The sequence below is a fragment of the Natrix helvetica genome (assembly GCF_964273705.1).
Source record: "Natrix helvetica genome assembly, chromosome: 4".
Lineage (NCBI taxonomy): Eukaryota > Metazoa > Chordata > Lepidosauria > Squamata > Natricidae > Natrix > Natrix helvetica.
This window is the reverse complement of record NC_138550.1, coordinates 50524391-50552229: the sequence shown is the minus strand read 5'-3', so window position 1 is coordinate 50552229 and position 27839 is coordinate 50524391. Positions and strand designations below refer to the sequence as shown.

The following is a 27839-nucleotide window of genomic DNA, read 5'->3' as shown; positions in this document are numbered from 1 at the left end:
CTGATCACATGACCCTGAGACATGTCAGTTGCCAAATGCCTAAATTTTTATCACATGGCTATGGGGAGACTACAACTGTCATAAATGTGAATATAGAATAGGATAGAATTCTTTATTGGCAAAGTGTGATTGGACACACAAGGAACTTGTCTCAGGTACATAAACTCTCAGTGTACATATAAGCAACAAGTGATAAATCAGGATCACAATCATAAAATACAATCATCATAAATAATAAGAGGCAACACTCAGTGATAGTCCTAGGAAAACTAAATAAAAGCAATCAACATAAATTATAAGACACAAACAACCAAGTTACAGTCATAAGATGATAAAGGAATAGCTAGTGGGAGAGATGAAAAGGATAATAGTAATATAGCTCTGCTACATGGTTTGACATGCCAGGGAATAAAACAGTGTTGCGGAAATAAGTTGTTTAGCAGCGTGATGGAATGGAGGGAAAACTGTCCTTGTGTCTTGCCGTGCAATGCCCTATAGCCGTGATGGCGAACCTATGGCACTCGTGCCACAAGTGGCACGCGGAGCCATTTGTAAGGGCACGCAAGGCGCTGCACTGTCAGCTGGCCAGCGCGCATGCGCGCGCTGGCCAGCTGAGTTCACCTTTTTAAAAGCTATTTTTCGCCTTCCCCAGGCTCCAGAGGCTTTATAGGAGCCTGGGGAGGGCGAAAAGAGCCTCCCCCGCCCCCCCGGGAGGCTTCAGGGACCGTCCCTGAAGCCTTCGGAACGCTTAAAACGACCCTCCGAGCAAACCGGAAGTGACTTCCGGTTTGCTTGGAGGGTCGTTTTAAGCGTTCCGAAGGCTTCAGGGACCGTCCGAGGCTTCCCTGATGCCTTCGGAGCGCTTAAAACGACCCTCCGAGCAACCCGGAAGTCACATCCGGTTTGCTCGGAGGGTCGTTTTAAGCGTTCCGAAGGCTTCAGGGACCGTCCGAGGCTTCCCTGATGCCTTTGGAGCTCTTAAAACCACCCTCCGAGCAACCCGGAAGTCACTTCTGGTTTGCTCGGAGGGTCGTTTTAAGCGTTCCGAAGGCTTCAGGGACCGTCCGAGGCTTCCCTGATGCCTTCGGAGCGCTTAAAACGACCCTCCGAGCAACCCGGAAGTCACATCCAGTTTGCTCGGAGGGTCATTTTAAGCATTCCGAAGGCTTCAGGGACCGTCCGAGGCTTCCCTGATGCCTTCGGAGCGCTTAAAACGACCCTCCGAGCAACCCGGAAGTCACTTCCGGTTGGCTCGGAGGGTGGTTTTAAGCACTCCGAAGGCTTCAGGGAAGCCTCCGGACAGTCCCTGAAGCCTCTGGAGGGCCTTTGGGGGGTCGGGGGAGGCTCTTTTCGCCCTCCCCAGGCTCCTATAAAGCCCTTGGAGCCTGGGGAGGGTAAAAAAAATGTAAAAATGGGGGGGGTCGCACGTTGTGCGCGCATGCGCACTGGGGGGTCGCACATTGCATTATGGGTGCGGCACGCCCGCACTCACCCCCCCTGCGCTCCCCCCACTTGTGGCATGCGAACCAAAAAAGGTTCGCCATCACTGCCCTATAGCATTGTCTCGAGAGAAGAGGTTAAACAGTGTATATCCAGGATGTGAGGGGTCTGTAGATATTTTCACAATCTTCTTTCTGGCTCATACAGTAATACAGATCCTCAATGGAAGGCAGGCTGGTGGCAGTTGGTTTTTCTGCAGCCCTAGCTACTGTATCTGTTGAAGTCTGCATCTGTCCTGTTTGGTTGCTGTGCCAAACCAGACAGTTATTGAAGTACAGATGACAGACTCAATAATTCCTCTGTAGAACTGTACTATCAGCTCCTAGGGCAGTCTGAGCTTTCTGAGTTGGCACAGGCAGAACATTCTTTGTTGTGCTTTTTTGATGATGTTTCTGATATTAGGTGTTCAGTTCAAGTCCTGAGAGATTATAGAACCCAGAAACTTGAAGGTATGTACTGTTGATACTGCGTTGCCTAGTATTGCAAGAGGTGGTGGAACAGGACCCCTTCTCCTAAAATCTACTACCATCTCTACTGTTTTGAGCTTGTTAATTTCAATATTGTTCTGGCCCCACTACAGGACCAGCTATTCAACTTCCTGCCCTTGTGCAAATTCATCGCTGTCTTGAATGAGATCAAATGGCTGTTGTATCATCTGCAAACTTCAGTACTTTAACAGAGGGATCCTTTGACATGCACTTGTTGGTAGAGAGAGAAAAGAGTAATGGAGAGAACACACAGCCCTGGAAAGCACCTGTGCTAATTGTACAGGTATCTGATGTGATTTTGCCTAGCTTCACCTGCTGCTTCCTATCTGTTAGAAAGCTTATGAGCTTACAAGTGTGGTCAGGCACAGTTAGCTGAGTCAGTTTAGTGAGAAGAATATATTAAATGATGGTATTGAATGCCAAATTGAAGTCTACAAAAAGGACCCTTGCATAGGTCCTTGAAGATTCAAGATGCCATAAGGCAGTGATGGTGGACCTATGGCACGCGTGCCACAAGTGGCACACGGAGCCATTTGTCAGGGCACGTGAGGCGCTGCCTTGTCAGCTGGCCAGCGCGCATGCACACGCTGGCCAGCTGAGTTCACCCTTTTTAAAGCCATTTTTCACCCTCCCCAGGCTCCAGAGGCTCTATAGGAGCCTGGGGAGGGTGAAAAGAGCCTCCCCGCCCTCCCCGGAGGCCCTCCGGAGGCTTCATGAGCTTCCCTGAAGCCTTTGGAGCTCTCAAAACGACCCTCCGAGCAAACCGGAAGTCACTTCCTGTTTGCTCGGAGGATCATTTTGAGCGCTCCAAAGGCTTCAGGAACCGTCCGGAGGCTTCCCTGACACCTCCGGAGGGCTTCCGAGGGGGCGGGGGAGGCTGTTTTCGCCCTCCCCAGGCTCCTATAAAGCCTGGGGAGGGAGAAAAAAGCATGTAAAAATGGGGGAGTCATGCCTGTAGTGCGCACATTGCATTATGGGTGTGGCATGCCCGCACACGACCCCCCTGCGCTCCCCCCACTTATGGCACGTAAGCCAAAAAAGGTTCGCCATCGCTGCCATAAGGCAATGGTTCTCAACCTTCCTAATGCTGTGACCCTTTAATACAGTTCTTCATGTTGTGGTGACCCCCAACCATAAAATTGTTTTATGTTTTCCATATTTTTTCGAAAATATGTGTTTTCCTATAGTCTTAGGCGACCCATGTGAAAGGGTTGTTCGACCCCCAAAGGGGTCCCGACCCACAGGTTGAGAACCACTGCCGTAAGGTATGATGCAGTGCGATATTAACTGCATCATCTGCTGATCTATTTGCTCTGTAGGCAAATTGAAAGTGGTCTAACAGTGGAAACCTGGTAGTTTTCAGGTGGGCCAGCACTAACATTTCACAGGTTATAAACTGGTCATAGGTCACTTTTTTCAGTGTTACCATAAATGAACAGTTGTAAGTAGAGGACTGCTTGTAATGTGTTAAGATTAGTATTCATTACCCTAAAATTTAGTTGATAGAAATTCTGTGTAAAAGTCTCAGCCTTAAAATAAGATTGGTCCTTACAAAACGTAAATGGTAAGCTTTTCAAAATAGTGCCTTTAAAAAAAAAAACTGGTCCTGGACAATAAATCCTCTTTAACTTATAACAATTTCATAGAAACATTTTGTGGCCTTATTTGCATTTGATATTTACCCACTTGCATCCTCTTCACAGGACATCTTCGAGCCCGTCCAACTTTATTATAAGCTTCACAGTAGTATTCCCCAGTGTCATTCTTTGAAACAGGATTGAACAGCTAGTTTAAAAGAAAATACAGCCTAACTCATTACCAGGTAAAAGGTTCATGAACAATTAGATGTACAAATTTCCTATATATTCCTTTGCATTATTTAGAAATATTTATTTACAATATCTCAACATCTGGCAGCTAATTTAATGAAGCAAGCTACTGTTTTTCAGAGGAAACATAAGCAAAAGGTAGTACCAAATTCTGAAAAGTTGGGGTTGCAGACTGAAAAATGATAAAATAAAATAGAGGGATATGAAAGTCATAGGGATGGGAAAAGATGGATTGGAAGTCACTACCCATTTTGGCTTTAATTTCTTCAAAATATGTATCAGATATAGAAAGTTAATTATTTGTTACATGCAAACTGGTATCCTTTTTTCAAAAATATGTGCTATGCTACCATGTAAGAATAAAGTGATAAAATACTCTTTAATTACCAGAATAGTGCCAACGAAAAAAGATCCAAAATATAAACTACAGTTTTTCTATTCAGCTAAGGTTACTATTCTGTAACAATTCAGCACATGCTCAGTGATGAAATTTGTATTTCAAGCCTGATTTTATCACAATCAATGCTCTTGTCAATCAATTGTTTTGCTAGTATTGTCCTCAAAGTGGGATGAGATTCAGGATCCCTGTTCAGGCAGATTTTTATCACCAACAGGTCTTTGGAAATAATCCTGTATATGTAGTAGACTTCAGACATAATGGACTTGTAGACAGAAATTAGTTTGAGATCAGAATGAAGATCAGAATAAAGGGAAGTTTCTGCAGTAATGGTGTATACTTCCCAGTTAACGTTCAATAAAATATATTCGACATTTCTAAAATAACTAAATTCTCACTATTATTCCCATTCTTGCATCAGTTCAATCCCAATTATTTAATTCAGAATGTATTTTTCTCATAACTGAATTTGCAATTAAAATCTTTACAATGTGAACCGTTTTGGCAATTGGCTTTCCTTTTTTAAAAAAATTCTATAGTTCCCTTTTGAATTTCCTCAATGTTGCTATAATATAGTTTGAATTGTTTTGAGGCCTGGAAAGTCACACACGAAGTGTCATTAAAGAAATGTAAACTTACCAAGGTTCCTGTTGTAGTATTCAAAGTATAAGGATTTTTTTCTTTTCTGAACCTCCAGAAAAATGTGTTCTCAGGCAGAACAGCTCCATTCCGATACCATCTGTATTTTGAAGCTGGAACACCTTCACTTTCTTTGCATCGCAATTCTACCACTGTCCCACTCAGAGCTGAGATAGGTACTTCACAAATAGGAGCAGATGGTGGCACTAGAAAATTATGTCATATATCTAAGACAAATACCCATATTTCTAAATCTGAATATTTCTTCATAAGTTACTCAAATTAAAGTTTGAATGGTATGTATATATAAAACATCTGCTATTTTGCTGATTAATTATAAATCAATTAATAATAAAATACCAGAATATCAGTTGTATTTTCCACATACATTTTTGTTCACAGTGTTGGAAGGAAAATCCATCTGGTTCAATTCCATGCTGGAAAAAAGATGCTGGAAACAACATGGAGGCTGGAGGCTGATTGGAAAGAAGGTCCACCAGGGTTTGTGGTTCTGGTTCAACTGACCCAAAACCACAAATCCTAGTGGTTCTTTTTATCAATAAATAGACTTTCTTTCCAATCAGTCTCCAGCCTCCATTTTGTTTCCAGCATCTTTCTCCCAGCTTGGAACTGAACCAGACGAATTTTCTTTCCAACAGCAGCATTAAATAATACAAGGGAAAACTGCCTAGTGTATAAGTATAATCTTTATTGTCATTGTACTTAAATACAATGAAATTGGTTGGTACCACACTTGCCTCAAGTAAGCGGGAGTGGGGGAGGTGATGCTGAGGCTAGAAAGCATTATTTCTCCATTATGACAATTACATTGTGGAATAGATTCCCTCTAGAAATTAAGCTGGTATTCTCTGAAATAGTCTTCTAGAATAGGTGTGTCAAACTCAAGGCCTGCAAACTGAATCCAGCCTGCAGGGTCTTTAAATCTGGCCCACTGGGCCTCTGTTGGCTAAAATGGGCCATGGGGGGCATGTGCACCCCCCCATACCCCATTTTTGACCTCCACAGCCTCCTGCAGCACTCTGCTAGCCCACCACAGTGTTGCTGGAGGCCAGGCAGGGCGAAAATGGGGTGGGGAGGGTACACGGTCCCATGCCCCATTTTGTCTGACAGGGTGCTGCAGGAGGCATCTGTCCCATCTCCCCCCCAACTCCCGCGCCCCCCCCAGCCCATGGAGAACTACAATGCTGATCCAGCCCTTGAAGAAATCCATTTAACACTCCTGTTCCAGAACCTTTTAAAGACTGAAGTCTTCCACAGGATGCTTTGCCATCTAAACTTGGTTATTTTTATAGTAATAGTAATAACACTTAAGATGTATATACCACTTCATCAGTGACGTGCGGTGAGGTTTATGGCTGGTGAGACACTGATGTCATCACAATCAGATTTACAAACATTTAAATCCTACAAATTATCTTATCCGATATTTGATTGGCAGCAGTTAAAAGGTTATGTTTAAGGTTTCATATCAGCATTCTTTACACATACTGTAGCACACAAAAAAGCACATTTGCCATCAGAGCAGATGTTGGGGAGGGGGGCAAGGAGGAAAAGGGTCCACTCCCTCTCCCTCATACCTCCAGGAAGGAAGGAAGGGAAGGAAGGGGGAGGGAAAGGAAAGGAAATGGGAAAGAAGAAAAAGGAAAGGAAAGGAAAAAGGAAAGGAAATACAAAAGGAAAGGAGAAAGGAAAGGAAATGACAAAGAAGAAAGGAAAGGATGATGAAGGGAGGGAAAGGGAAGGGAAGGGAAAAGAAAAAAGAAGGGAAAGGAAATAAGGAAAGGAAAAGAAAGGAAGGGAGAAAGGGAAGGAAAAGGAAAAGAGAAAGGAAAGGAGAAAGGAAAAGGAAAAGAAAAGAGAAAGGAAAGGAAATAGAAAAGAAGGAAATGAAAAAGGAAAGGAAAGGAAATGGCAAAGAAGAAAGGAAAGGATGAAGAAAGAAGGGAAAGGGAAGGGAAAGGAAAAGAAAAAAGAAGGGAAAGGAAATAAGGAAAGGAAAGGAAAAGAAAGGAAAGGAGAAAGGGAAGGGAAGGGAAAGGAAAAGAGAAAGGAAAGGAGAAAGAAAAAGAGAAAGGAAAGGAAAAGAGAAAGGAAATGACAAAGAAGAAAGCAAAGGATGAAGAAAGGAGAAAAAGGGAAGGGTAGGGAAAAGAAAAAAAGAAGGGAAAGGAAATAAGAAAAGGAAAGAAAGGAAAGGAGAAAGGAAAGGAAAAGAGAAAGGAAAAAAGAAAGAAAAGGAAAAGGAAAGGAAGATAGAAGAAGGACAGAAAGGGAAAGGAAAGAGTGGAATGGATTGGTACTGCTCAAAAATCAAGTCTCAAGATCCCGTTGACCACTTTGGCTCAGGCAGTCCAATTCCACGCTGCTTACCTCTCTCCACAAAGCAAAGGGAGAAGTCGAAGCAATGCCTGAGAAACGCCAGATGTGCAGAGAAATGCAGGCTACAATCAGCGAATCACATTTTCCCAGGAACCAATGAAGCCCCAGAGGACCAATAGGAATTCTCCTCTCTGCAGTGTCATCCAGGCAGTCTTCCTTGATTTCAGGAGAGAGTTGGAGGCAGAAGAACTGCGTGCCTCTCTTACCTCGGGATTTTTTAGGCTTTTAACCCTTGCTTAACTCTGCTCGAGCGATCATAAAACGCCTTAGAAGTCAGACTAGACTAGATGAGGTACACAGTTCTCCTGCCTCATAGTAGAGGGCACATTTTAGAGGCTTTTTAAAACAGTTAGGCAGTCATTCTACAGGGCCAGGACATGCGGCTGATGCTGTGCAACGCAAGGTCCGTAACCAACAAGGCCCCCCTCATTAGTGAGTTGATCTCCGAGGGGGAGCTGGACCTTGCAGGGATAACGGAGACCTGGTTGGGCCATGAGGGTGGCTTACCCCTCGTGGAAATGTGCCCACCGGGTTTCCGTGCATTCCATCAGCCCCGGGCCCTGGGTAAGGGTGGCGGGGTGGCGGTAGTTATTCGGGAGAGTCTAGAACCGAGAGAGTTCACTGTCCCTCAGATACCCAGTTGTGAGTCCCTAGGTGTTAAATGGGGCCCAGGGAGGCAGTTGGGCCTGCTGATTGTATACTTGGCTCCTCGCTATACATCAGCGGCCCTGCCCGAGCTCCTCGAGCTGATCTCAGAGACGGCGGTTGAGATCCCCAGGCTTATGGTCATGGGGGACTTCAACCTGCTGTCGACGGGAGCAGCATCTGAGGTGGCTCGGGAGTTCATGGCTTCCATGACAGCCATGGGCCTGACCCAACTAATTCAGGGCCCCACACACGAGGGTGGTCACACACTGGACCTTGTTTTTGTATCTGAACAGTGGACGAGTGATCTGGGAATAGGGGACCTAGTTATCACTCCCCTGTCATGGTCAGATCACTCATGTCTCCGGCTCGACTTCCCTGTCGCTACCCCTCACCGCGAGGAGGCGGAGCCAGCTCGTCCAAGCTGGTACCGCCCCAAGCACCTGATGGAACCGGAGAGGTTCCAGACGGAGCTTGGGCCGCTACCTGTAGCCCTGACCCGCGCTCGGTCGGAGGACCTAGTGGCCGCCTGGAATATGGCGGTGGCTGGGGCCTTGGACCGGGTTGCGCCTTTGCGACCTCTCCTGCGGCAGCGATCCGCCCGAGCCCCTTGGTACACCGAGGAGCTGAGGGCGATGAAGCGCCATAGGAGACGTCTAGAGAGCAGGTGGAGGTCCTCACGCTCCGAGTCTGATCGAACACAGGTAAGATCCTATTTACGGACCTACCTTGTGGCATTGAGAGCGGCCAAACGTAGACATTGTGCCGCTCTTATTGCGTCCGCGGATAACCGCCCTGCCGCCCTGTTTAGGGTGACCCGCTCCCTCCTATCACAGGGGGCGCGGGTGGCACCCTTGCAGGGTAGAGCAGAGGAGTTTGGGGAATATCTGCAGGACAAAGTCGCTCAGATCCGGAGCGGATGGGCCCCCTCCAGTGGCCCGGACGAGCCGTCAACAGTGAGTCTTGTAAGACCACTCTGGGAGGAGTTTGACTCTGTTGCCCCTGAGGATTTGGACAGGTTGCGTGGATGGCTGCGGCCCACCACATGTTTAATGGACCCGTGTCCCTCCTGGCTGGTACTGGCATCCTGGGAGGTGACACGAGGCTGGCTTCTGGGCCTGGTGAATGCTTCATTGGGTGAGGGATCCTTACCAACTGCCTTGAAAGAGGCGGTGGTGAGGCCCTTACTCAAGAGGCCTTCACTGGACCCAATGGAGCTGGCTAATTATCGTCCACTCTCCAACCTTCCTTTTTAGCGAAGGTTGTTGAGAATGTGGTGGCGCAGCAATTTCCGCGACACCTTGACGAATCCGAATATCTAGACCCACGCCAGTCCGGCTTCCGACCCGGACACAGCACAGAGACAGCCTTGGTCGCGCTGGTTGATGATCTCTGGAGGGCCAGAGATAGAGGTTGCTCCTCTATCCTGGTCCTATTAGATCTCTCAGCGGCTTTTGATACCATCGACCATGGTATCCTATTGCGCCGGCTGGAGGGGATGGGAGTCGGAGGCACCGTTTTACGGTGGTTCGGCTCCTACCTCTCCGACCGGTCGCAATGTGTGTTGACGGGGGGGCAGAGGTCGACCCTGAGGTCACTCACTTGTGGGGTGCCACAGGGGTCGGTCCTCTCGCCTCTCCTGTTCAACACATATGTGAAGCCGCTGGGTGAGATCATCCGTGGTTTTGGGGTTGAGTACCACCTCTACGCTGACGATACTCAGCTGTACATTTCAACCCCAAACCACCCCAGTGAGGCTGTCAAAGTTATGTCCCGGTGTTTGGAAGCCGTCGGGGTCTGGATGGGGGACAACAGACTCAAACTCAACCCCTCCAAGACTGAGTGGCTGTGGCTACCGGCACCTCGGTTCAGTCAGCTAATTCCAACGCTGGCCATAGGGGGCGAGCAGCTGCCCCCTGTGGAACGGGCGCGCAATTTGGGCGTCCTCCTAGATGCCCGGCTGTCAATGGATGATCATGTGGCAGCCGTGGCAAGGGGGGCGTTCCACCAGGTTCGCCTGGTGCGCCAATTGCGCCCCCTCCTGGACCGGGATGCCCTACGCACAGTCACTCATGCACTGGTGACGTCTCGCCTGGAATACTGTAACGCTCTCTACATGGGGCTTCCCTTGGGACGTGCCCGAAGACTGCAGCTAGTCCAGAACGCAGCCGCGCAGGCGGTCATGGGGAGTACCAGGTACTCCCATGTGACACCGCTCCTGCGCGAGCTGCACTGGCTGCCTGTGGTCTTTCGGGTGCGTTTCAAGGTCTTGACCACCATCTTTAAAGCGCTCCATGGCATAGGGCCCAGTTACCTGTGGGATCGCGTCCTCCCACATACATCCCAGCGGCCAATTCGCTCTCACAGAGAGGGGCTTCTCCTGGTGCCGTCCGCTAGGCAATGCCAGCGGGCGACGCCAAGGAGTAGGGCCTTCTCTGTGATGGGCCCAACCCTCTGGAATGACCTCCCCCCCGACATTAGAACCACCACCGACTTCCGCTCCTTCCGGCAGAAACTAAAGACTCACCTGTTTCGACTGGCTGGCCTGGCATAATTTCAACGCCTATCTCCTGGCATTTATATTTTACTGGTTTTTAAGGGTATTATTCTGTAGACTTAATTTTATTGGGTATTGGGATTTTAATGTCTGTTTATTTTAATTATTTATTAGCAATACAGTCCTGCACATCTTTTATCCTCCTCTTATCCATCCATCCATTTTATATTTGTATATATATATTCTCCATGTAGTAATTTTAATTGTTTTAATTTTGTTCTTTGACATGGACTGTACACCGCCCCGAGTCCCTTTCGGGAGAGGGGGCGGTCTATAAGCGCTAATAAATTGAAATTGAAAAAATTCATGGTGAGGCAGCAGCTAGCTAGCCTCACTTCAGCACTCGCCTTTTTCCTTTTACATTTTTTTTTCCTTTTCATGATGACAGTGGTGAGGCTGTGCCTCCCCTGCCTCCCCTGACTGCACGTCACTGCACTTCATAATGCTTTACAGCCTTCTCTGAGTGCTTTACAGAGTCAGCATATTTCCCCCAACAATATGGGTCCTCATTTTAACGACTTCAGAAGGATGGAAGACTGAGTCAACCTGGAGCCGGTGCATTCTAACCACTGCACCACTATGCCTCTTAAACAAATTATACCTAATTTGTTTAAAGTGCCTAACACGTCTCTAAGTTTCCTACTTTTCTCATTTAAAGTCATTTAATTAACCCTCATCCAAATAGATGCATTTATTTGATGTAAAAAGTGTTTTTTTCATAAAATTGTAATATTCCTGTATTTTATCTGTGTCAGCTCTCAAGTTAAATTTAAAGAAAAATGAAGCTGCCCTGCAGAATTACAATTAAAACTTGATTTAAACTGCTGATAAGATCATTTAGATTTCTTACCCAAGACTAAGAGAGAGATTTCAACTTCCCCTGTTCCTTGTCCTTGTTCGGTAGGTGCACTAATTTCACAGCGATATTTTGCAGAATCTTTTCTAGTCACATTTTTAATATGAATGCTTGAGTGCAATATTTCAGCTCGATCTTTAAAATTACCTGGAAAACAATAACATTTAGAGAGAAATGAGAGGGATGGAGGAAGAGTTAGTAGCAACTAGCTAGAGGCTCTTGGATGACTGATTTCTATGTAAAAGATTGATATGAAAATGGTTTTCTTTTTCAGTGTATAACACACAGTTGCTTTCCGTTCCCCAAAAGACATTTTCTTATGAATTATTTTAGAGTTTTGTATTTTGGGTTAGCTTTAAAAAAAATCAAATTAACACTTTCAGATCAAACAAATGCAACTACATTTTTGTTTTTCTTTGCCTGCTGCCTGCTGCTGAGGCAGTGGCTATAACAATCTTGGTTTGCTATTGTCCACAGTTCTTCCCATAAAGGTAGTGTCTGTTCAATCCATATTCTATGTTGAGACGGGGAGGGTGGTAGAATAGAATCAGGTCCAGGGGTGGGTTCCGGGAGTCACTACTGCCGGTTCGCTCGTGGGTGCTGCGTGCATGTGCAGTGCAATAAAAAATATTCTGCGCATGTGTAGAAGCGAAAAACAAGATGGTGGTGCTTATGGCACTGCTTGGAGAACTGGTTCGGGGGCGTGGCAGTCTTGGGTCACTGCCGGTTCCAGCAACCCAGGCCACCAAACCACTACCGATTCAGCCAAACCAGTTTGAACCGGTAGGAACCCACCACTGATCAAGACTACATTTTATATTTTCACCAAAATCCTCTTAGGGTGAATATAACATCATAATCTTTCTCCAATGTATCCAGACATGTATTTCTGCCATCATTCCCAAAACCTCTGCATTTCCCCCTCTCTAGAAAAGCCCCTTCCCAAGAGAGTTTTGCTTAAATCAGGACCCTCAAACACAGTGTTAGAACATCCTAGCCAAGCTTTAATTGCACTGAAGTTGTCTTCACATATTTAAACCGCATACTTATCTTTTCTGGGTATTCCTCTAAGCCCCTGGAAGCATGCAAATAAAAAAAGGTTGTATCTGGTTAAGCTCACGTTAGTCAGCAGCCATTTCTCCAAATAATCATGGTGACAGTTTGATCAGAAGAGTTGCTAAAATCCAAGCTCAGCCCAGGACAGCCGAATTCTTACAGACAGACAAATCATTTATTGAGTGATCAATCGTTATCTTTCAGCCCAACATCTCTCACAGGGTGTGATGAGGATAAAATGGGGAAAGAATGTATTTCCTTGACAATCTTGGAAGGGTGATAAAATATAGAACATAAAATCTACCAATAACCTATAGTTGACCTCTAACTGATCCTACATTTGGGGTCATTAATGTACTACAAACAGCATATTAATGCATAAAAAACCACAAAATATTTGCTTACCTACAAAGGCATCTCTTAAGTAGACAAATGAGAGTGTGGAGCCTTTAATCATTTTCCATTCAACCCTTGCGCCAATTTCCTTCTTTACATTATGCTTACAACTCAGATATACCCCTACAGGGAAGAGGAAAAAAAGATGATTGTTTTTTTCTTTTTTGCTTATATTAAAATCGCACAATGCAAACAACCAGCATAACATGAAAACTGATTTCAATAAGATGATTCTGAATGACATTTTACAAATCGTATTTTGAACAGAGATTAGTTACCTGAATGTAAGATACCTTCATTCTCATAATGCCTGAAACACCATGTAATTTGATGTAAGTCAATTATAAATGGTGGGTGCATTCTTTCTTAGACCTTGTTTTAAATTGATACATTTGTCAGACCTTTTAGTTGTCAACTTCCAAGTATAACACATAATGGTGGACAAGGTAAGAATAAATCTCAAAAGTATAAGCAAACCCTCACTTTAACTCAAAGTAGGGAATGGTATCCATTAACGTAGAAGACTCAAATTTAAGAATTATTTTATGCATACATACTATAAAATGGTGGAATGGAACAAATTTTGTCCATTGCATCTGAATTATACTAACATGGGGTTTACTATGCAACACGTAGGAAAAACTCTGGCTACACAGGAAATCAAATTTTTCATCTTGCAGGATGCTCATTTTCAATATTTATTAGAATTCCTGAACTTTAGATCACTAGGAATATCCATGCTATCATTTTTAAAGAACACTCTTTCAAATGTTTTCAAAAGACACTGTTTTAAAGAAAGATGTACTGATGAGGTGTTGTATTCTTAGAAAATATGAACAATGTTACTATAGCAGACTTCTAGAGCCAAGTAGTGGAAATGGCTAGACGGTGCTTTTCCTGAAATTTAGTTATCAGGAGCTCAGAGTATTTTTATTCTTTCAGGAATAAAGGTTATTAATCAAAGCATTTTTGTTTTCATAATGTTCTTTCTTTTCTTATTCCTTTAGTCTTTTTTAAAAAAATGATTGTAGTGTGTGCATGAATTTTAATGAGGACTGCTGAAACAGAGACTATAAAATTATCATTTAACACACACATGAGGAAAAAACTCAAAATTTTTTTCACATATCTTTACAAAAAAAGAAGTCTTTTCAAATTGAATTTCTCATATTTCTTAAAAGAAAATAATAAGGGAAATTAATCAATTTAATGAAAATTGAGAGGTATTATATAATATTAATAACCAAGCAAAAATGTTTCTGAAGTACACAAAGTAAAAAAAAGCAAAATAAACATTTTAAAAAGTGAATTTTGGAATGGAGAATTCATAACAAACATTTCAAGAAGGGAAGATGAAGACATTTTTGAGAAAACAGACTATTTAAATCTAAAATAATAAAGTGATTCAAGGTCCAAGCTTTTAAAATGCTAAGGTTTCTCAAATTAATGAAAATATACTTGAAATATTTTTTAAAGTATGCATTGTCCAAACTTCCATTTATTCCATTGTTCTGCAGACACAAATTGAAGCTCCATATAAATCCTTCCTTTACATATTCCTTTTCAAAGTATTCCTGCTTGACCTCTCATGTAACAAGATGGAATGTATGTCAAAAATGTAATTTATTAATCAAAAGCCCACAGCAAACATGATGAGTATGGACATAGGCAAGGATAGGGATTTGTATTAGAAAGACAGGACTTCAACAGAACACTTGCAGAGAAGCCAATATTGCTCCTGTCTTGGATCTGAAAGAAAAAAATAACCTGATGTATGAAATTTTATGAAATTCTTATCAAATGGCAAAATATTTTTTCAAAGGCAGAAATGGATAATAAAGATAGTATTCCTTCCACAAAAAGTTGCAACATGCTAGTTTCTTCTTTGTTGTAATAGGAACGCATCAAGATGAAATGGAATGGGAAGGGATAATTGCATAAATGATTTCTACTAATCCTTCTTGGCAGTCCACAATACTATAAGCAATCTTGAACACACGTGCAAGAAATGTTAGATGCTTATTCAGAAGTTATATGTCAAAATATATCACGTAGATTATAGCAGTAATCCCAAATTAAGCAAATTCACAAAATTTGGTGAAAACAAATTTTCAAATGTTAGAAATCTGTCCATGTTCCTGAAGGAGAAAGACACTAGTAAAATGTAGGTTTATTGTAAGATCAGATAACTTGAAGCCTAAGGAGAAAAGATTTGTAAAATCTTTATGCCCCCATGGAGGTAGAAGGCAAACTTAAAGAACCGAGAAGATAGCCTCGTATAGATTCTATATCAGTGAAGGAGAAATTTTCATGAATGCAGAATTTTTGCTACCTGTGAATTAGAAGAGCCAATAATGGCAGACTTAAAAATCAAACTAAAACATGAATATCACACAAAACGAGGATGGAACATCAAAAAAATCATTTCAGGAAACATATTCCTATCTAAATTTTGTAATGTGAACAAAATATCAAATTCCCAAAGGTAGAGGAAATAGGTTCAGTGGAATTGAGAAAAAGCATGGAATGAAAGTTGCAAGTGACTTCCCCGAATATCAACCCACCCACTGCAGTGTGTGGGATTATGTATAATATCATTCTGTGAATACATTTGTTTTCATTGTTTTAGAAAGATTTGAACAAGCAGTAACATAATTTACATACTGATAATAGCTGTGAATAATAATTAAAAAGATATAGCCAAGGTTAGTGCTATGAATGCTTTCAACTAGATTTAATTATATTTTTAATTTTCTTCTATTAAATATATATGACATAATACATTTTTGAGTTTAGCTGGATCACTTATGAGAAAAGCTAAAGAACATTTGAAATAAGTATATTAGTCAAGTAACTAAATGGTTCTGGATGGATATTTTATGTTTCTACAACCTACTATACTTAATGATATGAGCCTTCCTGACTCTTAACCTTGTTTCTGCTTTTCTGTGCTTTCAATATAATGTAAACATTATATATATACACACACGTTTGTGTGTGTGTAAAATAGACGTACTGTACCTTCAAATTCTCTTGCTGTAACACGTTCATTGTCTGAGTACACAGTGATTCCGTATGTTTTATAGTCTGAAAAGAAAGAAAACTTACATTAAAATGTTCATTATTTTTATACTGAAACAAACTAAAAAAACCCTCTCTTTTCTTGGCAATCATACTCTCAAACTGCTTGGCATCATTTATAGTAAATTTATGGAGTTCTATGAGGAATCAAGGGTTTAGGTTCTTAACAAATGTGTGTGTGTATATATATATAAATGTGTCTTGTTCTTTTTTGAAACTAGGCTTCATGTTATATAATAGTTACTTATGTTAGAAGTAACTATTATTTGAAATTACATCAATTTTCTTCTTTCATTTAAGATGTTGAATTTGCTCTATGTCAGAATAACTAGGTTTCATTTTGTAAAAGTACTTTAAATAATTTAGATAAAATGTTACATTATTGTTTTTATGATTAGGAAACACAAAAGAACAACTGATAAACATACAAGAGAGAGTGAGAATGCTAGAGATCGAGCTTCATTTATTTTTAATGGCATAGCTTCTAAACAGTTTTTAAAGTCAAATAGTCACTCGTGTCAAAAACCATTGCCCAACTGAGATATACATGATACAGAGGATCATATAATAAATATTTATTTCTGTTTCATCACAGGGAGTCCAAATCAATCTTGATTCTTGGGGGATCATTGTGAAAGAACAAAAAACATCCTGCTCAGCTTCTTGGATATTAAGACAAAAATGCAAGAAACACAAACAGAACCCAACTACTTTCATGCAGTTGCTTCCTCTATGCACATCATGGGACAGGAAGGGACCTTGGAGGTCTTCTAGTACAACCTCCTGGCCAAGGCAGGAGTTCTTACATCATCTGGTACAAATGGTTGTCAAATCTTTTCTTTAAAATCTCCAGCAAAGGAGTACCCATAACTCTGGGAGACAACTGTCAAATTTATTACTCATTCTCAATGTCAGAAATTCCTTCTTATTTCCAAGTTGAATCTCTCTCTGATAAGTTTCCACTCATTCTTCTTGTCCTGCCCTTGGGTGCTATGGAGAATAAATCAATCCCTTCTTCCCTTTCAATTACTATGAAATAAATGAATGGATTCTGTTAAATAATTAAGCTCCTCGTTAGGAGAGCGAGTATGCAGAGAAGTGTAATGAGAGTGATATGGAATAACACGCACAAACCAGCATACAGAGACCCTGAATAGTATAAAATATAGTAGTTTACTATGTAGAAATATAGAGGTATTCAGAGTCCAAGTCATACACAGTTCAGTAATTCAGTTATCAAATAGTCTCAGTTTAACACACAAAGTAGCTAAACAGTAGCCAACCACAATACCTCAAAATACACCAACCAGCTTCTAACAAAACAGAGAGAGATCTAACCACCATTCTGGCTCCCTCTTATAGCTGCATGAGGTAACAAACCAATTACACTTCTTAAGCATTTAAAGCAACAGTAAAGTAATCATAGCTTATATACATTGCCAAGCCAAGCCTAGGGTTACATCCCTAACAGATTCCAAAAATTAATTAAATACAATCAACATTATGCAACATTGTGCACAGGAATATCTACAAGAAATACCACTTGCCTGCAAGCAACAACTGGAAGGACCACAAAATAGATAAATAGAATATGAAGAAACTAAAGTGCTCTGAGACTTTAGAATTTGCACAGATGAGCATCTGCACACAACACCCCAGACATAACAGTTGTTGATAAGACAGACAAAAAAATGGATAGTGGAATTGGCAGTACCTGGAGGCAGCAGAATAGAAGAGAAAGAGTGGAAAAAACTGAGAAAATAATAAAATATAAAGACCTGCAAATAAAAGTAGAATAATTGTGACCAAAGAAAGTAGGCACCTTGCGTGCAATTCCAAAACATCTAGGGCATCACTTGAACAGCATTGGTATTGACAAAAACCCCATTAGTCAATTGCAAAAGGCAGCTTTACTTGGAACACTTATCTCCTGTGATGACACCTTTAATACCATCAAACAAAATCAAGTGTTATTGTTTAGATAGGATTTGACATTTTTGTCCACATTTGAGTCCTTCTGACTCAAACTGGAATAGGCAAATGGTTTTGTTTGATGGTATTAAAGGTATCATCGTATATATTTAAAATACTATTGTGTGCCACTAACAGTAACTTGTTCGTAACCTGTAATTTTTAACAAATAAATAAACATTGAGTTATATAGGGCAAACAGTAGATATGACATCTAACCTCTGCTATTATATTCTGTATGTAGATTGAGATCTTGGACTCATTATATATCTAAATGCCAATTTAAAAAATATATAAAACAATCTTATGGCATTCATCTATATGAATCATTTATTATTCTGCTTTAACTTAGATTCTTATGTCAATCAAGCTAAATGTGGGGTTTTCTCATACTACAATAGAGAAAATATAATAAAATATAATACCGTATAAAAAATTTTCATCCATATAAATGTGGTACATTTTGTGAACCCTATTGTTGCTTGTTTCCTTTTTCCAAAGGAGAAAAAATATTTATATAAACCCTTTCACCTTGTGTTATTTGGAAAGATCTTTCATAACTATGGACAAGCTCCAAAACATCTAACCACAATCACTTTCAAAACAGTGACTAGAAAAAATGAGTTCAATGCTCAGTACTCAGATTAAAATTAATAGAAAAATTGAACATAGTTTTAAATTTTAGTGAACATCACTTACACAAAGATCCTCAAAAATTCAGAATTATAATCTAATTTTTTAGTAACCAAAAATAATTAGGATATTTCTTGCATATCTTTAATGCTATGTCTTCCAAGTCTATTTATCAATATTATAACAGTTTTAAATAGTGTTTTTTAAATTCTTTTGACAAATGAAATGAGTAAATGCGGCAATATTTAAAAAAATCTGAACATTTTTCTGGCCAATCCTGTTCTCCTGAAAATGAACAGGAAAATAAGCTAAACGGTTTAGCATTACAGAAAAATAGGTTGATACTTTTATATTGTATAGAGTTTATGACAAAAACAACAAAATTGTGGGAAAGGTTACTAGTTGATAAAACATATATATATTACAGTATCTTTTCCCAACATTTCATTCAGGTGGGTAGATGAATTTTATTATTCTGTGATTGGGGTGTGTGGGGTTATTGTTTATCCTTGACAATGGGGAGCTATATGTGATAGATTTTCTCTGATGAACAGCTGAATAAATCAACACACATACATGCATACTTTTAAAGTACAAATTTAATATGCCTAAAAGTATGCATTTTTCATTTTAAAGTGCATAAGTAGATACATCATAAGATGTTTTTAGAATATCTCACATAAATTGTATCCAATGATATGTGTGAGAACACTGTATATACAGTGGTGGGATTCAGCCAGTTTGCACCAGGATATTCTGGATCATATGGAAGCATCAAAGTAGAAGAGATCTGAAATTTCTGAAAGGAGCTACTAAGCAATCCCAGGAAAATATATTGTCCCAAACACTTTGAAGTACCTTTATGGAATTGAATCCAAAGCATTAGACAGATCATACTAATATCAACCCAAACACATATACTGTAGATATAAACAAATCTAAATATTGGATACATAAATTTGTTCTCTATTATTTTAGGCAGAATGAAATAGTCATTGTATCAGTAGAGTGAATACAGCTGCTAAGTAGGTCTGTAATTACTTTCTCACTTTTACTTTGCCAGTTACAGTGTTACTATTATCCAAAAAGGACCACAGTGTAAACTTTATTTTCCTTGCTTATACATTATATCTTAAGCAAAGGATAAAATAGCTATTCTATCAGCAGAATTTTTATTGCATGAATTAAAAGCCATATTAAGATCAAAGTCTTTATACAGTATTTATTGATTGCCCTATTTTGTACAGATATTTGTTTGATAATAGATGTTTGGAAAATTTATTCTTCACAGAATCAAACTACATAAAATTGTCATGACTAGTCTTTACTTTCATTTCCATATTTCTTTTCCATGTATTATCATTTCACCTGCATTTTAACTAGATTAAATATGTGTTGGAAGTGTGATTTAATAATCAGACCCCACCTAGCAAATTTTAAATAGGATTGATCTAGTGCAAGCCATGAGTATTTCAGACAAGGGAAAGGCAAGGAATGGAGAACTGATGCAGAAATCCTTGATTAAGAATTTACCACATCATAGCACAAGTAGACTCCTATTTAAACATGCGCGTGCACACACACACTTCATAATAAACACTACAAATGCTTCCACAGAGGCCCACTGTTCTTTTATTTGAACATGTTGTCATCCCTCCAGCTGCACTGCTGTCCTCCAATGCAGCTTGCAGTCTTGAGAACCAAATAGCATCCAGAAATTGTTGCTGTTCTGTACACATTTTCACCAATGCTAGCAGTGGTGAGCAGTTCCCAGTCTTCTACCACCTTTTGGTGATAACACTAAAATTGCTTGTCTTTTAATTGCAACATGTTTAATTTCTGAAAATGAAGTCCTCTTCCCATTGTTTACCAGCTGCTAGATTCCACAGCAGTTGGATATCATAAAAACAGGATTTTCTCTTTGAAAACTTTTTTTCATCTTAAAACCATCCTCTCTACTGTTCACCACTTCTGTTTGCTTCCTTTTTATTTTTGTAATGCCACTACTTTTCAACACCCTTTGACCTTTTCTAACCCTTTTATCATTTTCACTTTTTCCACTAAAGGCAATGGTGGATCCCCAAAGTAAAAGCCTGCCTTGGCCATGTTAGAATGTTAGGGAAAGTTCTTACTTCAAGGTTAGCACTTTGCTTCCTAAGCTGCTAGCAAAATGTGTAAAAAAAGAAAAGAAAATGAAACGACTTTGTTTTCAAAAGTAAAGGAAGTTCAGTGGAATTCTTGCAGTTACCTTAGTTATAAAATAGTCAAAGGAAGTGTGCAAGTGTCCTGACTTTGACTTTACAATCATTTTGTAAAGTGGCAATGTTATTGATTTATTGATTTATTTCAATACAGTTCCAAAGGTATACCTGCAAACATGAGGCAGCTCCTTCCTAAAGGTCTTTACAAAGCCTAAGCACCTGAAAGCCTACAGAGGGCTTAACAGAAAGATAGCAGAACTATGGCACCTGCTTCCTTCTTATAATGAAATTACAAACAAATAGCAACAAGACATTGGAAAGGAGTTTTAAAGAACCAAATCATTAGATAGGGAAAACATATTTCAGAGAAGACAGTTTCCAGGCAACTACATGTTTCTGAAACAGTAAACGTATAGTAGCACTTTAAAGTTTTTACTTAGACTTCTATTAAAAAAGAATAATTACTACATATTTAGACATGATCCAAAAATGGACTTCATCTTGCACAGAAATTAAACACGTTGAACTGGTGGAAAACTTGTAATTGTTCTCTGCCCCTTGCTTTTTCTGTGTGCTTGTAATGCCATGATTTGAATCCTTCCAATATAAATAAAGGATACCTCTGACATAATCACATCAATGTTAAGCCAACCAAGTGTAATGTATAATTTTAGCATGGCTATACCTTAGCATATATGATATGGTTTAGCATGGAAATATGGTCCTACATATTTCATTGTAAACTATTTTGACAGCTGTGCATTCCAGTTTCACTTATCTATGATCAACACATTGTTTGGGTGTGGTGATTTCTATTCCATTATTGTTTTTTTTTAAGTGTTTTAGTTTTCAATAGCTGTGCCCATTTTTATAAACATCAAAATACTACAAACCAATATTTTGAAACATCTGATATAATTTGTTTGAAGGAGGATTCTGTGACACTTTTAACTGTTTAACCAGACTTGCTCAGAAATTTACAGTGGGTTTTATAGCAACATTTTCAATAATATCCATGCCAACACTGCAAAACTAGCAACTGTAAACTAAACAAAGATAATCTTACATGTATCTATGACTAGCAGGTATTTCATATAAACCAGAAAAGGACCATTTTGTCCTCATGTCTCAAATATCTTTACAAACAACATAGATGAAGAGGTACAGATAAAGCTTATCAAATTTGCACAAGCCATCACACTGAAAAGAACATTTAAAACAATAAGTAGAACGAAGCCAAAACTAACAAAATGGATTTCTATACAATTTTGCATTTTAGTGGGGTATCACATGCATGATGTTGGGCAGAAGATTTGATTGTACTGGAGTCCATAAGAAGACAATTAAAGAATTGGCAAAGCACAAGCTAAATATTAATATGCAGCAGCAATGAAGTATGAGAAATTCTACTCATCATCAATAGGATAGGTAGCATCTATTTTGTACTGACTGACATTAGGACATATTCTTGAATAGGAATAACCTACAGCGGGGAAAGGGGGCAGTTGAGAAGAAATGTAAAAACTTTTTAAAATATCTGATGGATCATCACTTGGTTGATGGACAGATCAACAGATTTATTGATACTCCATAGAAGTTTATCCTGCTCCCGAATTCTAAGGTTGTAAACTTCATCGCAAGCCTGCCTTAAGAGCTCATCTTGGGTAGTTGGTTAACATGGTCAGCCTCACGACCACCTCTCCGGCAACCAAGACAAATTCTGCAGCCTGCCTTGCGAAGGGATCTTCAAAGCACGGTGAAAGGACGGAGCCTCATCAACATGCTGAGGAAAGCTTCACTCCCAGTTCGTCTTAGGCCAGACTTAGCAAACACAAAACGCTCCACCGAATCGGTGGTTTTTATTTGCGAGGGGAGAAAAAACAACAACACCCAAAACCTTCTGCAGTTTTCCAGCCAAAACAAGCCAACGAACTTTTTTTTTTTTTTTTTTGGTCGGCTGGAAAAGTGTCCTCGGTTCTTCCCGGGTCCCCGCAACGTCTGAAGCCCAAACCCGACCGGCTCAGCTCCCCAGTCGTTGACGGGAGAAGCGCACGCCTCTCGGCAGCAACAGCCAAGCTCGCCTTCCTTGCCAAGCTTGCTAATCAAATCAAAGCGAGCCGTGGGTGGGGAAGGGGAGGGCAGGAGCCCTTTACCCCTTTTTTTCTTCTTCGCAAGCAGCCTAGTTAGTAGGAAGACCCGGGAGCGGGCTTTTGTTTGCTCCCCTGCCCTCAAAAGTGAGAGGAAAAGCCAGCCTGGAAAGCGGCGAAGGAAGAGCGCCCGCACCGAGAGCCTCCCCGTCGCCACAAGATGCTCCTCGCCAAAAGAAGGAAGATTTAAGGCGGCGTCGAGTTTGGCAGCTCCTAAGCTCAGAGTCCTCTCCCCACCTCGGCCAACCGTCCTCCCTCGCAGCCCAGAACTGAATGCTAAAGCAAGTACCTCACCACCACCTCCCCCAGAAGAGAGGGGAGAGAAACCTCGGGAGACTTACAGCCAAGGGACCCCAAGAGGGAGAAGAGAAGCCAGCAGAGGAAGCGGCGGCAGCTCGCCATCTTCCATCCAGAGCAACAGCTGCTTCCCCCACCCGCCCCCCAAGACAAACGAGAAAAGTGGCTGGCGGGTGGCGGCGGCGGCTCCCTCCGACTGGGGGAGAAAAATCGATGCAGCAGCCGAAAGCCTTGACTCCAGCTTCCCCGCTGCTGCTCCTCCCTTCCTCCGCTTGCGCACCTCGCGGAGGGGAGGGAGGGAGCTTTGCTTTGTAGGCCAGGGCTTGTGTGTGTGTGTGTGTGTGTGTGTGTGTGTGTGTGTGTGTGTGTGCAAGAAAGCGAGAGTGAAGGGAGCGGCGGGTTGGATCCTTGTAAGCGAGTGGGCAAGAGATAACCGGAGGGGTCTTTGAGCTGAGCCCTCCACCCACTTGGGGGGGACGTGACGCCCCAAACAGAGAAGTCCCCGATCGCAGCAAGGTTGCGTTTAGCGCCAAAGTAAGCGGTGCGTTCAAGTTTTATACCATTCTAACTGTGGTTAGATGGTGGTATGAAGACTCTATAAAGTATTAGTGTGGAAATGGTCCATGGAGATGCTCCAGATTTCCTTTAACGCTGCGTTCCAAGGAGCCACCAGCTAGCTAGCCTCATTTTAACCAAAAATCGCGTTTATAAGTGTATTTGTCACAATAGAATGGAATGGAATGGAATAGAATAGAATTTAATTGTTACTGATATCTGAAATCAAGTTGAGTCAACCATTGTTCTTTGCATCTGTCATATAAATGCGTTGGGCTTCTGCCTTTTTATGCTGTCTTTTTCCACACAGAAGAAATTATCTTGATGGCTAGCCTTATCTGTAGACTTTTGTTCTTCCTCATTGAAGTCAACGGGTCAATAAACAGGGGTACGGAGACCCCGCTCTCTAATGCTGGGAAAGGTGGAAGGAATGGGAAGGAGAGGTTGACCAGCAGGAAAATGGATGGACTCAGTTACAGTGATGATGAGCTGCTCAATGAGAGTTTTAAAAGATCAGGTGTAACAACTATGAGTTGTGGTTTGCCTTAGGCATAAAAGCCAATTGGGTGATCTTGGGTCCGTGGTGTCTCTCAGCCCAATTCACCTCGGAGGAGAGTGACTGTTGTGGACAAGATAGAAGGCATATTCACTGCCTTGAAGCTTGTTTGTTTTTAATGAAAATGTGACATTAGAAAATATTTTAAAAAAACACTTCCAGGGATGGCATGAGACCCAACGCCAGACTTCTGCTTCTGAGTGGTTATCTGCTGGAATAAGATTTATTTTCCTTTTTTCAATTTTATTTTCAATATTCCCATCTACCCCTACAATGATAGTAGTTGGGGCAGAATACAATTGAGTAGTTCCACTATAGGATCATATTGATGTTAAAACAATGCCTGGATCAGATGAGGCAAGAAACATGCTTTTTTTTCTTGGCGTCTGCATACTTTAGATTCTCTGAGTGATAGAGCATTTTGTCAAGCTATAACCTAGGGTTAGACATTAATGGTGATCTGCGTTCTGACCTATTTGTAGCTGTGGCAGCCTTATCAATTTGCTGCTTGAATTTACTGCCACAACCCTGAGTACATAGTAGAACCAAATTAATTAATGGCGCCATTCTGAAATGTGCTATTACCAATGTTTGTCCTAATTTAACCAATCTCAGTGTGGTGTCTGCTTGCTCTGAATCTTGTAATGCACTAAATGAGCCAATCAATTTTACATCCTGTAAGTCATGTAAGTCCTTAGCAGAACCTTCTGCTACAACCTTCAGCTGTAGGTAACACAATTTGCTGATTAGATCTCTTCTTTCTCAAAATTGGTGCTGATGAAACTTTAATACTTAGGTTTATTGCAATAATTAACCAGCACAAGATTGCTAGTCAAACATCCCTCAGGTTCTCTGGATTCAATAGGGTAAATTTCGATTTTAAAGTAATAATGTTCTTTTGGGTAAACTGATCTAAATGTGGGGTAGCTTTCTCTGATCAGAAGTCATACACTGCCAATAGAAGAAGGTGATTAGGAAGGGCTTCATTCTGAAAAGCATGCTAGAGACTGTAGATTGCTTAAAAGTGAGCAAAATTCACATGCAGCCTCTTCTCAGTGGTAGCCATTTGATATGTAATAGATCTATCAAAGAGCTGCCTTGGTGAGGCAGCTTCCTCTAGGACAGAATAACTGCTTTTTTGGAATCTCATCACTCTCTGTTCACTCAATTATTGGAAATCTGCAAAATAATCTGACTGATATGCAAGTAATAATTGCACTTATCTCACCTTTGGCCCTTTTAGGGAGTCAAACTCTCAACAGTATTTCTTTCTCTTAATAGCTTTAGGAGTAGCTCCAAATTCCCTGTTAACTGTTGATTGTTGGTATGACGTGTCTTTACAGCTTCTTCAGTTTTATTTTGGTAACTCTCACTATACTACTTTACTCAGTATACTTTACAAAAGGCTCCTTTAGTAGGTCAACCTTATTTTTGACTGAAGTAAAAAAGTTTGAAGATCGAGATTACTGTTTACTCTGTGAGTTACTGTTTGTCTAGCTTTGAAGTCTGTTATTTTTTCCCATTATAGGTTCATATCATCCCCATCTTGCAATGCAGCTTGTGAACAAATAGCAGCAGCTGGGGAAGGCAGGGAATCCTCTACAACAAACTGTTCTAGAGAGAAGTTCAACACACTGTTGATTTTTAATTTCTATCTATAGATCCAATTTCAAAGAGTTATTTGTGTCATACCTGCCTGGGGAGTAACTAGGATCAGAGTTACTTACTGAAGTTTTCTGCTTATTGCTTATTAATCCTTTTCTACTGATTCAAAGATTTGGTTGGAGTCTATGTTGTGGCTTGTATAGATTGGGACAAGGTAGGTTCTCCCTTTTGCTAATCCTTGAATCATGTTTTATATCTGATTCTGGACCAGTTAAACAACTTTTCAGGTGTTAGTTTAATTTAGTTGAAAAATAAATAAAATAAAAAAATAATATGGCAGAGATTCACCCATCACCATCTTCAGTCCATCCTTGAATTTAATGATAAGGCTTGACATTATAACACGAAAGCCCATGTAATTAATGGAATTCCTGGGACTTTGAACAGATTATGCAGGGAAAAAAATATATATCTGCAAATCATGCATCAAAAATGAAATTAACTATCATACAATATCACATTGAACTGGACAAGGCTTTGACACTAGGGAAAGTGGAAGGAAAGAAGACAGATAGATGGATTCAATCCAGTGGTGGGTTCCGGATCCCGTTCCAACTGGTGGCATCCATGAGCACCTCCATGAGCCTCCGTGACACTCCAGCTGCTCAGCGGAGCGTTGCACAGGCGCTGTACGTGCCGTGCACATGCGCGGAAACCCCGAAGACTTAAAAGACTGGTAAGGAGCTCGGGTGGGCAGGTGGGCCCTCTGGAGCACCGTACCAGAATAGTATCCGGTGCGCCGGGCAGGCTCCGATACGCCCGTACCGGGATGTACCTCCTGGAACCCACCACTGGTTCAATCATGCTGGCCAATCAGTACACCATTGGAAGACCTGAAACACCAGGTCAGAGATAGATCATCGTGGAGAAAATCTATGTGGTTGCTAGAAGTAAAAATGTCTTGATGGCACACAATCAATTACAAAAATGAGAGGGGAAATCTAAATAATCATGATAACTGCAAAAATCTAGATACCATGAGATAGTAGCAGTGGTAGAGTTATTTTTACTAGAGCTCAGATCCAATTGCCCTACCTTTGGGATTTTATTCTATTCAAAAAGTTATAGATTCATCGACCCTGAATCCTCCTGAAAAATACCCACCAATGCTTTCAATCCAACTTGCATTTAGCCAAATGTGGCACCATGGTGGCGCAATGGTTAGAGTGCAGTAATGCAGGCTACTTCTGCTGCCTGCCGGCTGCCTGCAATTTGGCAGTTCAAATCTCATCAGGCTCAAGGTCAACTCAGCCTTCCATCCTTCCGAGGTGCGTAAATTGAGGGGGCAATATGCTGACTCTGTAAACCACTTAGAGAGGGCTGTAAAGCACTGTAAAGCAGTATATAAGTCTAAGTGCTATTGCTATTATGCATGTATGTGTATATGTATGTATTTGTGAGAAGTGGAGGAAAGAAAGGCAGGTCAGTACTATATAATCCTTCTAGTTTGATGAGTACAAACATGACCACTAGTTGTTTACAAATATTATAAAAATGTACTTTTTTTGCTATAATCTATTTCTCATACATGATCACTGGCAGAAAATGTGATATTAGGTAGATAGATATCCATGGAGATGCTAGTAATATTTATCATAAAGTGCATAAAGTGGCCACGAGCTATGGATTCATGCCAATGTGTCTTGACTTCAGTTCACATGCACACACCAGTTTACTACAAAAATGACCCCAATGTTTCCAAATTGACTAATAACCTCCTGCAACATGAAAGGCATGATAGCGCTCCTAATATTTATTGAGCAGTAAAATGTTTGCTCTTGTAGCATCAAGTACATTGTTACAGTTTGGGGATTATGAGCCACGGTGGCACAGTGGTTAGACTGCAGTACTGCAGGCTACGTCTACTGACTGCTGGGTGCTTGCAATTTGGCAGTTCAAATCTCACCAGGCTCAAGATTGATTCAGCCTTCCATCCTTGGGTAAAATGAGGACCCAAATTGTTGGGGGCA

General features: G+C 41.0%; 1 protein-coding gene across 4 annotated transcripts in view; it reads right to left on the bottom strand.

The window, feature by feature from the left end:
* Positions 1 to 23407, bottom strand: part of JAM2 (junctional adhesion molecule 2) — a 33345-nt gene extending 9938 nt beyond the window's left edge. Inside the window, exons 1-7 of one of the 4 annotated variants that reach the window (XM_081951479.1) lie at positions 23138 to 23406; positions 15785 to 15850; positions 12773 to 12886; positions 11306 to 11458; positions 4854 to 5059; positions 3675 to 3773; positions 1551 to 1746 (exon numbers count right to left, since the gene is read on the bottom strand). In XM_081951479.1, the coding sequence (XP_081807605.1) occupies positions 1702 to 1746; positions 3675 to 3773; positions 4854 to 5059; positions 11306 to 11458; positions 12773 to 12886; positions 15785 to 15850; positions 23138 to 23198 (744 nt within the window). In that variant the 5' untranslated portion in view covers positions 23199 to 23406 and the 3' untranslated portion in view covers positions 1551 to 1701. Of the gene's footprint in view, positions 1 to 1550; positions 1747 to 1774; positions 2199 to 3670; positions 3774 to 4853; positions 5060 to 11305; positions 11459 to 12772; positions 12887 to 15784; positions 15851 to 23137 lie in introns of those variants that run through there. The other 3 variants (XM_081951478.1, XM_081951477.1, XM_081951476.1) reach the window with 3 other exon arrangements.
* Between the last annotated feature and the right edge of the window lie 4432 nt (positions 23408 to 27839).